The sequence below is a fragment of the Atractosteus spatula genome, chromosome 9, assembly GCF_055471065.1.
Source record: "Atractosteus spatula isolate fAtrSpa1 chromosome 9, fAtrSpa1.hap1, whole genome shotgun sequence".
Lineage (NCBI taxonomy): Eukaryota > Metazoa > Chordata > Actinopteri > Semionotiformes > Lepisosteidae > Atractosteus > Atractosteus spatula.
The window spans coordinates 16,955,416-16,971,338 of NC_142714.1; the positions used below are offsets into that span (position 1 = coordinate 16,955,416).

The 15,923-nt window shown below is 34.3% G+C and overlaps 2 protein-coding genes across 2 annotated transcripts in view; one reads left to right on the forward strand and one right to left on the reverse strand.

The window, feature by feature from the left end:
• Positions 1-5,283, forward strand: part of LOC148828301 (formin) — a 114,438-nt gene extending 109,155 nt beyond the window's left edge. Inside the window, exon 17 of the mRNA XM_088925627.1 lies at positions 2,057-5,283. Coding sequence (XP_088781753.1) covers positions 2,057-2,101 — 45 coding nt within the window. The 3' untranslated portion in view covers positions 2,102-5,283. The remainder of the gene's footprint in view (positions 1-2,056) is intronic.
• Positions 5,284-8,643: 3,360 nt separating this feature from the next.
• Positions 8,644-14,631, reverse strand: LOC148828302 (gremlin-1-like). Its single transcript, XM_088925829.1, has 2 exons — positions 14,394-14,631; positions 8,644-12,745 (listed from the first exon to the last, which is right to left on the reverse strand). Exons 1-2 carry the CDS (start codon positions 14,399-14,401, stop codon positions 12,184-12,186), a joined length of 570 nt encoding a protein of 189 aa, XP_088781955.1. The 5' UTR covers positions 14,402-14,631; the 3' UTR covers positions 8,644-12,183.
• Between the last annotated feature and the right edge of the window lie 1,292 nt (positions 14,632-15,923).

Sequence of the window (15,923 nt, forward strand, 5' to 3'; positions counted from 1 at the left end):
CTTAAGTCAGTTCAAAGCAGCAGTGTTTTTAGATGCCACCTTACATTGTAGACAAAATAGCTTCTTATATTTATTTTGTAACACATAATACAAAAGCAAATGTTGACTATTGCAAAAAAAGAGAATCCATTGTGGTTACAGTTATCGTAACGGAACTGAAAAACTATTTTAGAATTATTTTCAGGGTTATGGTAAATATTTGTGATAATATGCATGATGAAGCTTATTTGTGCTATACACGTATGTAAAACAAACTTGACAGAAAAGACTTTTGCTTTGGTTTTTGCAAATGTGAAGGTCAAGAACATACTAATTTTAGAATATATACCATTTAGGGTATAAATTTCTTTTCATCTCAGTTCTGAAATGCTTCTCTCTTTTTTTGGTTAACATAGTGGTAATCAAGGCCAGAAGGTTGTTTATGTGTTTGTCATAGAAACCATATGCCTAAGTTGTGTCAGTATTGAATAGTGGATGTATAGTATTTGCAAAGTGTGATCAGGTTTGTTTCTGGTTTGTGCTCCTTATGGATACACAGAAACAAAATTAAAAATCCACTAATGCCATATCAGGTTTCCAAAATCCTAACTCTAGAGGCAGAGAAAGTGATAAAAATAAACCTAGGTCATTTAAAGTATGCTAACATTTAAAATTCACTGTATACAGACGATACTAGTGTTTACTATGATTTGGGTTTTAATTAATGTCCTTTCCCACTTACGTTTGATCACTTCTAACTGATTCCATATTTGCAGAGTGCTAAGTCAGGCTTACCTCCCATAGAAATTCATTAAAACTTAAATAAAGGCTACTCTGGAATGAGTTAATGGTCTTATTTTCCTTTGAAGAAAGAAACCTGAGATCTCCTGTATACTACAATAATAGCCACTGAATTTTTTTTTTTTGGGGGGGGGGGGGCTTCTTAAATTTAGTCTATGAATATAACATCATTTTTACAGCTTTCCTCAAAGGTGTTTTCCTTTTTTGCAATGTAAGGCTGGATATGTTACTCTTCAATTAAATTATTTAGAAGCAAAATTCAAGCACACATGATATAACCCATGTTAGCTAGAATTATGGAGAAGAAGTGAATAAAAGCGTACCCATTCAAAATTAAACACTTTCACTTAAGAAATTAAACTTCATTGCAGGCAGTTATAAATCAGTACACTCTTTAGACTGTATACTACAAAGAAAAAACTTAAATATGATCTTCTACATTGTAAGATTTAGAAAACCCAGAATTAATGTTTTATATTTAGTTTCAAAACCTTTATTTCTGTGGACTTAATATTTACCTTTTTTTTTCAGGAAAAACAAGGACATTTCAGAACTATAAATATTTAGATATTTAAGTTTTGTTGCACTGCTTGGTATGTCATAAGCTTGTTATTTTTGTTCCAACCCTAATTTTGTAAAAGGTTACATGCTGGGATTAGAGCATCCTTATGAAAAATTTCCAATAAATACTAAAAACTACAAAATGGCAATAGATATTTAAAGGAAAATGTATAGGATAAAATCCGGTCCAATGAAATCTCTGTAAAGAAATGGGTAAATTAAAAAAGCCTAATATAATCCTGCAAAGAATTTCCAGAACATCCAGAGATTTCATTTTAGACCTCGACCTTGGATGTACCTTGTTTAGCTGTTTTGCAGCAGATCTTTCAGAGTAATAGTTCCATTGAAGATGCAAGTGGATTTCTGATATGTGCAACTGTGATAGCGTTCCAAACCATAGAAATATCCTGGAACATCATTGGTACAATATAACTCAGCTTACTGAGCAGGAGGATGACTCTTGGATGTTTCAGATTTTAATTGAAATTTTGCAACGGTAGTACGCAAATGGAAATAGATATGTTTTGGCAATCATGCCCAAATATTGGGTTGAAAAAAAATTCGCTTGATGATGGCTTGGCTTTCTCATTATTTAAGGAACATAGGGGTGGATAACCCCAGAACAGTTTCACAGTTACCTCTTATGCTAGTATCACTAAAACTTGTCATTTAATGGGGCGAAATTGTAATTTTTTTCTTTATTTTGCTATAACAGAAAGAACGGTTACGTCAGAAGGAAGCAAGCGTATCCACCACCTGAAAGAAGCAGCAAGCAGGCTGAGGAGACTGAGAGACTGGAAGGACTGCCCCACTGTGCAGTGTCCATCGCCTGATCTGTTCCTGCTGCTATCTCGACCTGTCTGTTTCTTGGGTACTTGAACTGACAGCACTGTGATCCCTTGGAGATGCCAGTTCCACCACCTGCCAACTTACAGGACATCAGGAAAACTGTTGGAGAAGGACAGACTGGGGAAAGGATAACTTGCCAGAGCTATCCCTCATGTGGGCATATCAGATGGGGGTTGGGGTTTTCTGTAATATGTAACAAAGCCAAAATCTATAGCAAAGGCCTTTGGATAAAGAATCCAAGTGAGCACTCCAGCAGTCAAAAATCTCAGATATAAACAAGTTTATATCTGTGTAGAGTGATACACAGGAACTACTGGAGTAAATAACAAATACATCAAAGTAACCTGAATTGTGGGTTCATGTCGCTCTGCAGATTCAGTCATGACCAACGTATATCTAAAGCTCTGAAAGCTTGTATAAAAATAGCAATAGGGAAATGGACATATTTTATTGAAAAGCAAATCCATACTGATAAAATTTCTCTTAATAGGTTGTAGCTTGGGTGCACAGTTGTTGCATATTTTGATTTTTTGACCATGACAAATAGATGCCACATGATACAGATAAATACAGATCAAATACAGATAAATGAAGAGCCGTGTCATTGACGTGTGCAGTACATTTAGGATAGGTTACTAAATTAAATTCCTTGAAGTTTGTAAAATGTTCAGTTGTAGCCTTCATCTTTAGAAAATCCCCAGTCCTATCTGTTTTGATTATTTCTTGGGGGTGAAAGTGCATGCTGAGAAAGTTTCTAATTTGAAAAGTATATTTTAAAAAGACAGAAACTTGAAAATTTGGTAAATAGATAAGATAAGATAATATAAGATCACTTTATTAACCACATTTCTTGCATTAGGAATTCGTCTTTTCGCATACCCCAGCTTGTTCTCCATGAGACACACAGACAGGGAGAGAGAAGCTTAAATACACAACATTTTAATCGACAATCTTTGTTAAAGACAGGGGGAAGCTCAATACCGGCATTTGTGCCTTTGAGAGTTGAAGAGAGGAACCTGATTGCAGTCAATTCTGATTGAGTTACAGTGACCCCTACTGGGCAGGTTTTGGGTGGTTACCAGGGTTGTGCTTTGCTTTCCAAAGCACAATGGATGGATAAAACTCAATAATTACATTTTTCCAGGAGAAAACTAAAGTCTACTCTTCTGGTCTTTCAGTCTGGTGTCAGTTGTAGCCATATGCTGAGGTTTGAGATGGATTTTCAGAACTGAGGAATCGATTGGAGAATTTGCAATAACATAGAAAAAGCCATCATGGTATAAAAACATTTGTTCTGTATTAATATACCTTATTATTCAATAGTTCCCTTCAGGTAACAGATATAATTATATTGCACATGTTTGGCCAATGTTTAAAATTTCTATGCAATAGTTTTTATGAAATTCCATATATCTCCCATATTTATACTAACAGTTACACGTTACAGTGATTAATGTGCTATTATGCAGTTAAATTAACCATTTAGATTTTTTTTTCAAAAGCTAAAAAATATATTTGTTTAACAGAATATTTGTATTGTAACAATAAAAGATTTGAACTTTTAGCTATATGTTTCGGAGACAAGGGTCTACTAAAGAAATATAGTCCTATATTATTAGGGATTCAGATATATTTGTATATATAAAAACATTTATTTTATGCCTAAATATCTATTGTTTGATCTTTGCAGATATATTTTTGTATATAATTTCAGCCCAAGTGTGAGAATGCTATTGAGACAGTTCATTCAGGTTTATCAGAGAGACTTTTTTTATTTTTTCATTAGTGCAAAATAAATGTAAATTTAAAAAAATATTTAAATTTAAGGATTACAAGAGAGAGCCACATACTTCACCCCCAGAAGAGTCCATCTATACATGTTGTACCTGCATAGAAGAGTTTCAGTGAAATGTGTACATATCGGTTTACATAAACTCGTGTTATCTTTTATAAAGTAAAAAACCTAAAAGAAGGTTCCTTTTATTTAGATTTGAAAGGCTTGGTCATTTCGAGAAGTTATACATAAAGAAGCATGCCAGACTTTCAGAAACAGTACTTGTTAAGTAAAACTTTTTTTAACTCAAGAAATATTCAGAAATCTTCAGAAATGTCATTCACAACATACAGTAAGTGTGAATTCAGTACTTTTCTTCTGTGAATTCTTTGGTCCATGCAGAAATGTGTACTACTAAAATTTAAAGTCCTGAATAATTAATAATATGAAAATGTCTTTAATGGTTTACTGTTTGTAATATTCAATAGCTTGAAGGACTGTGATATTTTTACAATGCAACTAGAGTAAGATTTGCTTATAGGGGAAAAATGAAAGATCTGTTTTGTCTATATGTATGTTAAAAACATCTTTGACAGAAATCGGTGAAGAATTTTGAAAGCAAATCCTAATTAAAAATCAGTCTTCCATGTGAAAGCAAGTGCAGGAGCAGGTAGTGTCAGAGTAAGCTGTAAAGGAGATGGTGATCTAAAGACATTGCTTTGAACTTGGTATATTTCCTTTACTCAAAGAGTTTATCAAATTCAAGAAAATATAATAAAAAATAATGATTTTATCATGCTAATCATTATAAGTGGAATAAAAAAGCATAAGTGGAATTTGAAGGTATGACATATTTCATTTGAGAAATTAGAACACTTAATTGAATAAAATTCTGAAGCGTAATGTACAGTACACCTTCTTTTTCCCAAGGTAATATTTATTTGTTTAGGGTTTAGAAAAAGAGTCACAAAACTAGATCATGGAAATGAAATCCCAGTTTAACATTAAATATTGCAGTCATTTGAAGATTTTTAATTTATGGGAGATAAGTGTTAAAGCTGAGATAAAACATGTGAAACTATTTGAGCATCAGATCAATGTCTGAATGATCTGTAATTACAATGGAGGAGCATTTTCTGTTGTTGTCATTCATTCCACTTCTCACGACCTAGACAAGATCTGGAGTTTTCTTTTGTCCATTTATAAGATTTTTTATCTAGTTATTAAGTTAATTAATTTTTGTGCTAATATATTAGTCAACAAAACTGTAGGGGGAGAATGTATCCTTATGACTCAAATAAAATGGAAAATTTAAAGAGAACCTTTTTTTTCCTTTTTCGCACTTTAAACCAAAACACGGTTCATCTTATTCATATAAGCTGATGAGAAAGGAAAGGGTATAAGATGAAACATTAAAAATAATATAGACATGTGAGGCAGTCTATGTCTGAAGTCTGAAGTCCAATGGGTTTCCTTATTATTTTCAATTTTCAGTTTTTAAATACTTGGAGAAAACAGCCAATTGATAGTGTGGACAGTTTTAATATGGTATCAGCCCTGTAAAAATGTCATTTTAGTTTAATGAAACTATTTTTGAAGAATTTATATTTTATATGTAATTATATAACTGGTCACAAGCAACACAGCCCCTATATTTGCATTTTCATTGCACCATTTTGTTAACTCAAGAATTGCACAAGAAATGATTTACATGTTTCTATTTTTATAGTGTTGTATTCCAACTGAAGGGACACCTTAGAAGGTCCTGAAAATACACGCAGATACAAAATACATATCTCAAGTAAACTACATTTGCTTGCATTTTTCCTTTAATGTATTAGAAAATGTCAAATGCAAGAGGGCATTTTATTCTAAATAAAAAAGAGAGATTTGCTCATTTGTTCAATAGAAGCACACATAATTCCTTCTTTTGAGAGTTTTCAGTATCCCTAATTCTGCAATAACAATACTAAATCTGAAGTGGAACCTCAAAGGAAACAGTAGACTGGGTTTATTCCTTACTTTATGGCTATTGACATCTTTTGTAAACAAGTCTTTGACCTGGGTCAATCAGTGTCTACCATGAGCTCAACCAAAAGTGTGCAAAGGACAGAACATAGACAAACAAAGATGTTACACATGGATCATAGAAATGTCTTTCAATAAATCTGGAGAGTCAGAATGTAGTTTGGCAACATTATTTGGTGATGGCTAACACTAACATGTGTCACTACAACATGTGTCACTACCGCATTATCCTACCACAACCACAACATATTAGAAGTCCACAACCTGAGCACTTTTGATGTGTTTCAAAAATCTCATAAAATCTTAAATATTATCTTAAATATTTTTTCTGTCTTTGCATGTTTTGCCATTTCTAAAGGAGATGCAGAATTCTTGAGGTATTTAATTGTGGACCAATGCAATCAATTAACTGAGCTCGACTTGGTCACAGTTGCATCCTGTCAGTCGATAATACATATAAATGCTAGTGACTCTGGATACGTAACTCATTGATGCACTAACAACTTTACGTTTTAAATGTTCTTGCCAGCTACATATTCTATGTGTTCTTTCTTTTACTAAACAGAGGTGTTGTTTGTAGTGTAAGTAAAATAGGAAATTTGTGTACTAATTGTGTAATATTCCTATTATACCTCTCTCACAATCTTGTACTCAACAAGACAACCAGTCAACACTGAATCAGTCCAAGGTTGAACACAAGTTCTGTATTTCATTATAATTTAAGTTGACTCTTTTAGTTAATTCGTCAATTCCTTGAAACCTAGACTTGAAAAAAACATATCTTTTGAAGACAATAACCACAACAAGCATAATAAATCCAGGTTCTGAACATACTGGTTTGTTCTGTGTGGATTTAGGTACTGCAGCAAGTAGGGAATTGCAATTCTAGAAAAACAAATGTGTTGACCAGCTTTTCTGCAACAGTCAAAGACAACATACTGTAGAACATAGTCTGGTGATATTTCTGAAATGCAAGAATTATGTTTTTACACTATTTTGATATGAGGATCACAAATTAAACCAGGATCAAATATCATCTCTAAATTAGGTTATCACATCGGCTTTACATAAGTGATGGGAAGTGCAGTTAAGTGAAGTTAATTTTGACTCATCCAGGTTTTTATATCAGAGATGCAATTAGAGGGTGGAGAAATAGCTGATTCAGTGTCAGGTCTGAGATTGACATAGATTTGAGTATCATGAACATAGAAATTATAATTCAGACATGTGATTTTTATATGTGACCAAATGGGAACATGTAAATGCTGAAGAGCAGTGGGTCCAGATTTGAGCCTTGGGGAACACCAGACTTAATGAACCCAACTTCAGAACTAAAACCCCAAAGAGAACCAAAGTGTCAGTGATGAGTAAGATAAGAGTTGAACCATTTATGTGTGATATCAGAAAATCCAACAGTCTCAAGATGGGGATAAAATGTCTTGATTAATGTGTCATGTGTCAAAAGCAGCACTTACGTCTTAGGAGAATTAACATAGATAAAGACCCAGAGTCAATTGCCACATGTAGATCGTTAGTAACTTTAACAAGGGCTATATACTGTAATTGTCTGAAACCAGATTATAAGGCTTTAAAAAGGTTATTTGCAGTCAGGTAATTGTTCAATTGTACTGCAGTAGCGCATTATAAACTTTTCACAAAAAAGTCTTGTTATAGGACAAAAACTGCTAAGGTTATCCAGGGCCATGTTTAGTGTTTTGTTGGAATCTTAGTTTCCAAACAGAAGAGCTGGAAGTTTTGGAGCAGAAGATGGTTGTTACAGCATGAGATTGCGAAGTCACTATACCTGGAAAAGGAGAGCAAAATTCAATCTTGGTTCTTAGAACAATAGCAAATTAAGCAAACTTGTCTTCCATTTTAACACATGCAGTACCACTGAGGGCTAGTTTGTTAAATGCTGAGTGCACAGGAACAACAAAGATGTAAAGGTTTTTCTTTGTTGATGATTTTTGGTGTAGAACTGGTTAGTCTGAAGCACAACTTTTTATGTAGATTCTAAAGCATTACATCATTTTTCATATTTAGTATTGTTTCCCAGTTCTATTCTGTAGGTCAACAGAAGTAATGAAATATTGAGTGGAAATAAAAGAAACTTTTGCTTTCTCATTTTTGCTAAAAATCAATCTGAAATATATCCTTTAATGTAACACACACCCTGGGATCAATTATTGTTTAATTACTTAGACTTTACTTCTGTGGCCCTGAGAGACCATGCCAGAGATCAGGATCATGCTCCTCTTCTGCAGAATGTGTACTGTCAAATCCATCCACCTTTTTTCATACTCTAGGTCCCACAGCCCAGTTAACATAAATTGGAAGTGATGCAGTCTAGAGGCTTAGGTGCACTTGGCAGGTTTCATAGAGGTCACTGTTACACAGCAATTGCAGAGCACAAACCTGTTCAAAGCTGGTGATAATCAACAAGTTGCACACCATTGGTTTTGGGAATCCCAGTTAAAGTAAACTAGTAACATAACTTAGGCTCAAACCACTGATGTTGGGAGCATGGGAGACAGCAAAGATGATTAGAAATATTGAAGAATAGACATGCCAGCATTTGTATAATGTGTCCTGAAAAGTGTGTGTTGGGGGGGCATAAACATCACATAATTGCTCATAAACTCTGCAACAGGTGGAATATGAATCTTTTTAATATAGCAGCCCACAACATGATGCAACATATATTTTGAGATTATGATTTTAGTAAAACCAAACATAATATAAATAACAAGCATAGCAAGCATAGCAAGCAGTCTACTAAATTAAAGTTAAAAAGTTAATCTCTAAAATACATTTTAGAAACAGAAAACAGAAGTCCACAGACAGCCATTTAAAGAGTAATAAGAGTGATGCTGGACTTATCTGGGGGGAAAAAAGAAATAATCATACTCACAGTACAGAACACAACATTTACTAACACTTGAAGACTGCTGAAAAAGAGGATTTAAATTAAAACTTCAGCTTTAAAATACCACATTTAAACTTGAAAATAAACAAAGCGCAAACGTATGAAGGGCTTTAACAAGCTGAAAGTAATTAAGGTATACGTAAATATCAGTTTTTGCTGAATAATAAAAAATAAATTTATAAAACTAACCAAAATCTAACATTTATATTTCTAAAGTCAATTTTTAAATTGGCTATATCAGTTATAAAAGACATCCAGTGTGATGATTGAATCCAAATGAATTATCAGAGAATCCCTGAAATATATTTAATGATATGTTTACTCTTAACTTAAACCTAAATGGTTTTAACAACTGTTTTTTTGGTTTTAATGTTATAATTCAGTAAATAATATTTAAACGTGTTAAATGTTGACCAACAGTGCCAGAGATAGGTCTGTTTCCTTAATAAAACACAATTACAGTAACAACATAAACCACAGGTAGTTTGTTTCGCCTCTAAATAAATTCACAGGTACGGATAGAAATCACATATACTGTATTGTCTTAATAAAGGACTTAAGGAAAACCAAAAAAAGTTAAGCTTGTGGGTGATTTGAACTTTACAAAGTTCTCCTACAGTACCTACATCAATAACAGCATACTGTAATATGAACTCTACAGAATGCCAAATTGAACGAACGGCCTGTGGCATCACCCCTGTGCCATTTTAGTATGACCAGCTGTTGGAGGATGGAGTCACTTCATGGTAGAGACTTCCCTGGAGACGTTAGGTTTCACACAAGAAGATTCTGTTAAATTAAATTTAATATCAAGAATAAAATACTTCTAGTTGCCTTCTGACATGAAGCAGTGTTAAAGGTTGTTCTAATTATGGTTTTTGAACGAGCTTACATATCTTTGAGGTCATCTTGAATATACGCTCACAAACTTAAACATATTACCTAAACTGAAGTGCAGAACAAAGGGAAGACGTGATTTAACAATGTTAAGCTAATAAGTAACAAATAAACAGGTAACGATAAAGGAGTTGATTTTCAGCTTCATACTGGGAACAATCTTTATCCTTCCTTTTCATAAACATACACGTGGTTATGAAATAGAGTCGAGTAGTTTTACAAAATTACTTCCTTCTAAACCATATAAAAGGCCGCTTTATTATGTCACTTTGGGGAAAGAATAGTACAGATTGAGTTATTAATACTAGGTTTAAGCCCATAAAAAATGCCTGTAATTAGATTAAATAAACGTAATGGGCAACACCATTATAGGCCTAATTACAAATCAATACCTAGCCATGTTATTTTTATATTGCTATTCTGCTAGTCCCAAAAATGCTGTAAATGAGTGAAGCAAAATCATATGTACATTCCTCAATATTTTAACATGTAAAGACACAGCAAATCATATTTACCTACTGTATTGCCCAATTTAATTGAATAAAATACCATGAATACGAAGTACTGTAGTACTTTATCCTGTATACAGTATAAAGGATCTTGACAGACCTACAGGTTTTAGCGCATTATAGCTGGATCCAACCAATGAATAAAATCCATAATTTAAAGTTAGGAGATGTTTAAAAATGTTCTATTTCTAATGATAGAAATCCCCCGCCGATTTTAACGTGCATTCCGGGCTTTTCTGGATCTTTATTTGCAGTTTTTGAATAGTGTTTTAAATAAAACTTTCAGAACACTTAAAATCAACACTTAATTTGAAACCTCCTCAAGCCTAAGTTTAGGTACTGAAACAAACAGAAAAATGGCCATTATTTTGCGAATATTGATTGGTTATATGAAATATATGAGATACCTAAAATATTGTACATGACTACCTAAAGCTGCAGAAATATTTGCATGTACTAGTACGCATAAGTAAACTCCACAAAGCTGTTTGAAATACTTATTGAAATGCTTGCCGTGCTTGACATTACATTGCTTTTCTAGTGGTCTTTCCCCCATAAATTACAAAGTTTCTTTTACGACGAAATGTACCCAAGGGTCTGAAGACGTATAAAAGTCCCAGCAAGAGGCTGGCTCCGAGACAAGAAAGTAGAACCCATCTCTAAGAGAAAATGGTTTTATTTGGTGCTTTGGGTTAACGTGATGCATAAAATGCTCGGCACGAAATCGGAGTCTTCGCAATTTCAAAATAATTTACGATTCATTTCACACTCGTTGAATCTGCACCGCACACTGAAATGTCTAGGTTAGCAATAATTGAAGGCGCAGGCTAAGCCATGACCATTGTCTGCAATGATAAAAGTGGAGAATTCAACAAAGTTCAATTTTAAAAATGTTTTAATTTGTTTCTCGGTAAGCAAGTCCTGCATTTTGCACAATAATTGTATAAAATGTACTTTTTAATGCAGGAGAACGTGTTAATTTATAACTATATAGGCTAGTTCTTTAACAGTTGTCTGAAGAAATTCACATACAGTTGCTGAAGAAAATCAACGAAAAGTATATTTATATTTTAAACTTTCATTTGAAGAATATTAGAGTTCCCATTCAATGTCACCAATAGCTTGACACTGGTGTTTATTACCAGTCTATATCCATCTACCCATTTGAAATCATTGACACAAAACAGTGTAGGCCAAAAGATTCACAGAAAAGCTTGTAACATTCATATTAATCGTACAAACGACTCATATAATTACATTAAATATTCGTATCACTCTGTTGTCTATTCACATTCCACACAGTGGAAACTATCTATTACACAGTCAATATTTAAAATCAATAAAAATAAAATAAATGCAGGTGGGATAATGAAAATAAATGGCGTATACCCCGCCGAAGTGGTCTGAAAGACTTTTGTTTGGAAGATATTTTATGTAAATACTGTAGGTCGCCAAGCCTTTCCACCATTCACTCGTCACAGTGTATTTTGTATAATCAAGCATGTTACTGTTATTAAACCTGTGTCGCAAGTTACAGCGGTGAGTGTGGTTATATGGTTATTACACTATAAATATGAATAGGCATGAATTTCTTTTCCTGGAAAGCTCTGAAATTAGTGAAACAAAAGTGTTCCTATCTGGTGAAATAAGAGTTGTTTTCTGTCTGATCGTAAATTGGAAGAAAACCTTTTTCATTCTATTGTCCCCCGAAGGACCAGGTCATTTGATGCTGAGAGAATACTTTTTTTTAGTAGTTTAACAGTCATATTGTGATGCAACGAGAATGAGCGCTTCCCTGTTTAGTTAGCAAAAAAAGTTTACATCTTGACGCTAATCGATAAAGAACATGAAATACTGATCTAGTCAAGATCTATAGAAACGCATCGGCACTCTTTGACGCGTTGCACCCTTTTCTTCTTGGTGCTGGGCTGCTGCTCCGGACAGTTCAGAGTGAAAGTCATCTTGGTGAATCTGAACGGCTTGCAGAAAGAGCACGACTGAAAGGCACCTTCTTCCTTGCGCACATGTCTGGGGATGTAAAAGGAATTGCACTGACCATAGCAGAATCGATTGATTATGGTGCGGCTGATGCATCCATCTTCATGGATAGTTTGCTTAAGAGGCTGGGTTTTACACCAGTCACGTTTCAGGTATTGGCGCTCCGTGACATGCAGGGCTTCCTGGCTAGACTCCAGCACCTCCTCAACAGGCGTAGAGGAGCCTTTGCTCTGTCCCCGGTTCCCCGAGTCTGGTTGCGGTGGCTGAGACTGCGGCTGCTTCTCCGAGTTGTTTTGTTGAGTTTTGCCGGGAGGGGGGATGGCTCCTTGAGAAGCTGTGCTTTTCTTCTTTGCCTCAGCGGAGCTGCACAGCAAACCAAGGACGAGCATCGTGCTGAAGACCACTTGAAGAGATCTGGTCATTCTGGAAAAAAAAAAAACCCACGCATGACCGTGTACAGTTACTTTTTAGAGTGGTCAATGCTGCTTCTTAGATTTCCATTACATAACATCTACCAAATGTTTAAGCTTAAAAGATTACTATATTCATCTTTTTAAATATTTTTATAAACGTGATGATCAAAAGTCACATACTGTACTGTATAAAAGTGAAAGCTGAAGAAGACGGATTTCTTAGGCGTTAAGTTTTTTAATTGAAAATAAGAATCTTAAACGCGTATCTATGATCAGAAACATGGTAAATCCTGGTGAGGAAAGCGGCATTTTAGAACAAGGAAAATACAGTCATATAACACTCTTGTTGAAAGACAAGGCAAAAAAATTGTTTTGTGCCAACCTGGAGCACAGTTTATTAGAGTTTCGAATTAACTTATTTTGCCCGTTGTACAGCGAATGAAATTATTCTGCTTTGTAAAATGTGATTCTCTTTCTGAACCACTCTGGAGTTCAACGCCATTGCCAGGATGTCTAGTGTAAAACAATATTATAGAGGTGCCAAGATCAGTAGAAGGTTTATGAGGGTACTAGAGCAGATTACTCAATGGGATGCAGAAGGAACTGGAGAGTAAGCAAGTCCTACTTTTGCTGACTGTTGCCATACCAGGCTTACAAATGTATCAAGAATTCCATTATGACAGTAACCTCAGTTAAATTATGGTTCTGGGAGCAGAAATATTTTTTCCTTATAAATAACCCATTGGAATGACTAGATTTGCGAGACAGACTTTGCTTGGAGTAAAATGTTTTCGCAAAAGGCATTACACATTTAGAAGTGAAAAGGAGACAATTTTACTGTGAAGAGAATTGCATATTACTAGTCACTTAAAATGCATTTCTGCTAAAAAATGTTTTTTTTGCTCTAGATTACCATTTGCTCTGCATATTCTTACAAAAACTACGAAATGGCTCGTATGTAGCTGGAGACGGGGTAAAAGGCAAAATATATTTTTTTCACTTTTTATCATAATAATGAAAAATGTCTGTTTGCACAGAAAATTTGGGGCTTGAGTACACAAAGAGCAACCTATTTTTATTTTTACGTTTTAAACCATACAATGTTATGCTGGACATTTCGCAATCACGTTTCATGAATCAGTAGATGAATTATGAATCGGATGCAAAGCAACGCATTAACTGTCACTAATGTGGTTTTAGGATCACGAACAGTTTCTGTAAATAAGAAATCAAAATCCACCGCAATTTATGTTTAAAAAAACGTGCAAAGTGTTACGGCTTTTAGAATTATGCAACATAAGAAAAACTGCTTTTACTTGCAATGACCCTTGTAATGTGCAGAATGGTACATTTATATAAACTCAGTTTTAGTGTTTGCACTTGCTTCATGTGCTATACATATATCCAATAATGAATAAGCAGAGGGGAGATAGCAGATCGCAGACTGATTATTTTAGCTTCTTGTAGATAATATGTAAACAGAACCACAACATACATTCAGACTCTTGGCTAATATCGATGGCAAGACACCTGCTCATTGTTTTATTCTATAACCAGTCTCATGAAACTTATATTTTAATTTCAGTTAAGGTTTCTTAAGAATTAAACAACAACGATTTCTAACATACCCCCCCAAGTGAAGCATATAAAGCACTCACCTGCCCATTCTTTGACAACATAAGCCGTACCCAGTCTTGAAAAGTGGTTTATTAACGTGCCCAAGTGAAGGAGCAGTTAGTTGTATCGAGTGTATGGCAATCGACGTGCGCAGTGATGGAAGTCGAAAGTTGCTAACGATTCCATAGAAAGGGAGACTGTTTTTTGGTACAAATTGCAGCAGCGCCTGGCTGTCTCCCTTTTAAATGTCTGCCAGCTGAGATGTGCAAAACAGTTCCTTCTACATTATTGGCTAGGCACGATCCAAAGAAAAATCAAACTATCCGCCCCCTCAACACTTCCTTGAACCCAAGGGAGGGAAACATACTGCCGAAAAGGCATTTAGGATTTTTTTTCTGCTGGCATCTCTTTCCTGCTCATGTCAGACAGTGCCAGTGCCACTACAGAATTATACAGAGTACACCTCGGGGGTATACTTAAATACAATAATCACCGACATCTTGAGCATATTATAAATCAGAAAGTTATCAACTGTAGAAAATGAAACAATAGGTCATTCCGAATCACATCAAACTAAAAAAGAAATCAATTGTCAGTACCTTGTATTCTGCTTAATTTATTGGACAGTATTCGAGTTGTCAGCAAGGGAACATTTACTAAACACGGTGTAAAGTACACATTATATTAAACTGTTTCATATAAACAGCGTCGAGTAAAGAAAGAAAACAGCCTTTCCAAAGTCCCCCTTGCATTTTCATGAAGCTACTTAGACTAAAACACGCAAGATTCATACACAGTTGAAGAGTCATTTGGGTTTTTTTGCAGACGCACTTTTTATAGTAGAATACTTTTTCATATCACTCTCATATTAACTTGGAAAATAACGCAAAAAAGCGAACAGCTTTCCAACAGCCTAGTCAATAAAGTGGAGAAGCAGCGCACATATACAATTATAAACTGTTTTACTTTTTTCGTAAACTACTTAGACAACATCTAGTTTTAAATAAGGACTTTGCACCACTGGGTCCAACTTAAGGAAAGCAAATCTACTTGTTCTTCATCTGACAACGCCGTACAACAGGTCACTTAAGTTTCACACAAAATCTTTTCAATTCACCATGGGCTAAACAAACATTAGTCTTATCTTGATTATTTTTTCCAGTTATTGAAGAAAACGTTTATTTGAATCACAACGTATTATAATTTTACAAGATTCATTCAACTACATTTTAGAGTTTTGGCCTATTAGACTGGCTTGTTCATATTCAAATAGAATTAAAACGAAACGTTATTTACTGATGTGTGTATATTAGAAAAAAATAATTACTGTGGTTATTTTTACATAATACGCTTCTTAGATAAAGGCAATGATATATGCAAAAGTATAGCAATGAGATCTTCATTCGACGCAAATTTGGATGTGTCAATCAAATACATTTACATATCACTAGCCTGAAGACTAAAAAGTACACATAAAACAAGTAGTTAATCCTGTATGTATTTGAACTTTCTACTGAAAAATATTCTCACCATTAATTGAAGCAGTCACGAAAATCCTTCTCAAGAAAAGA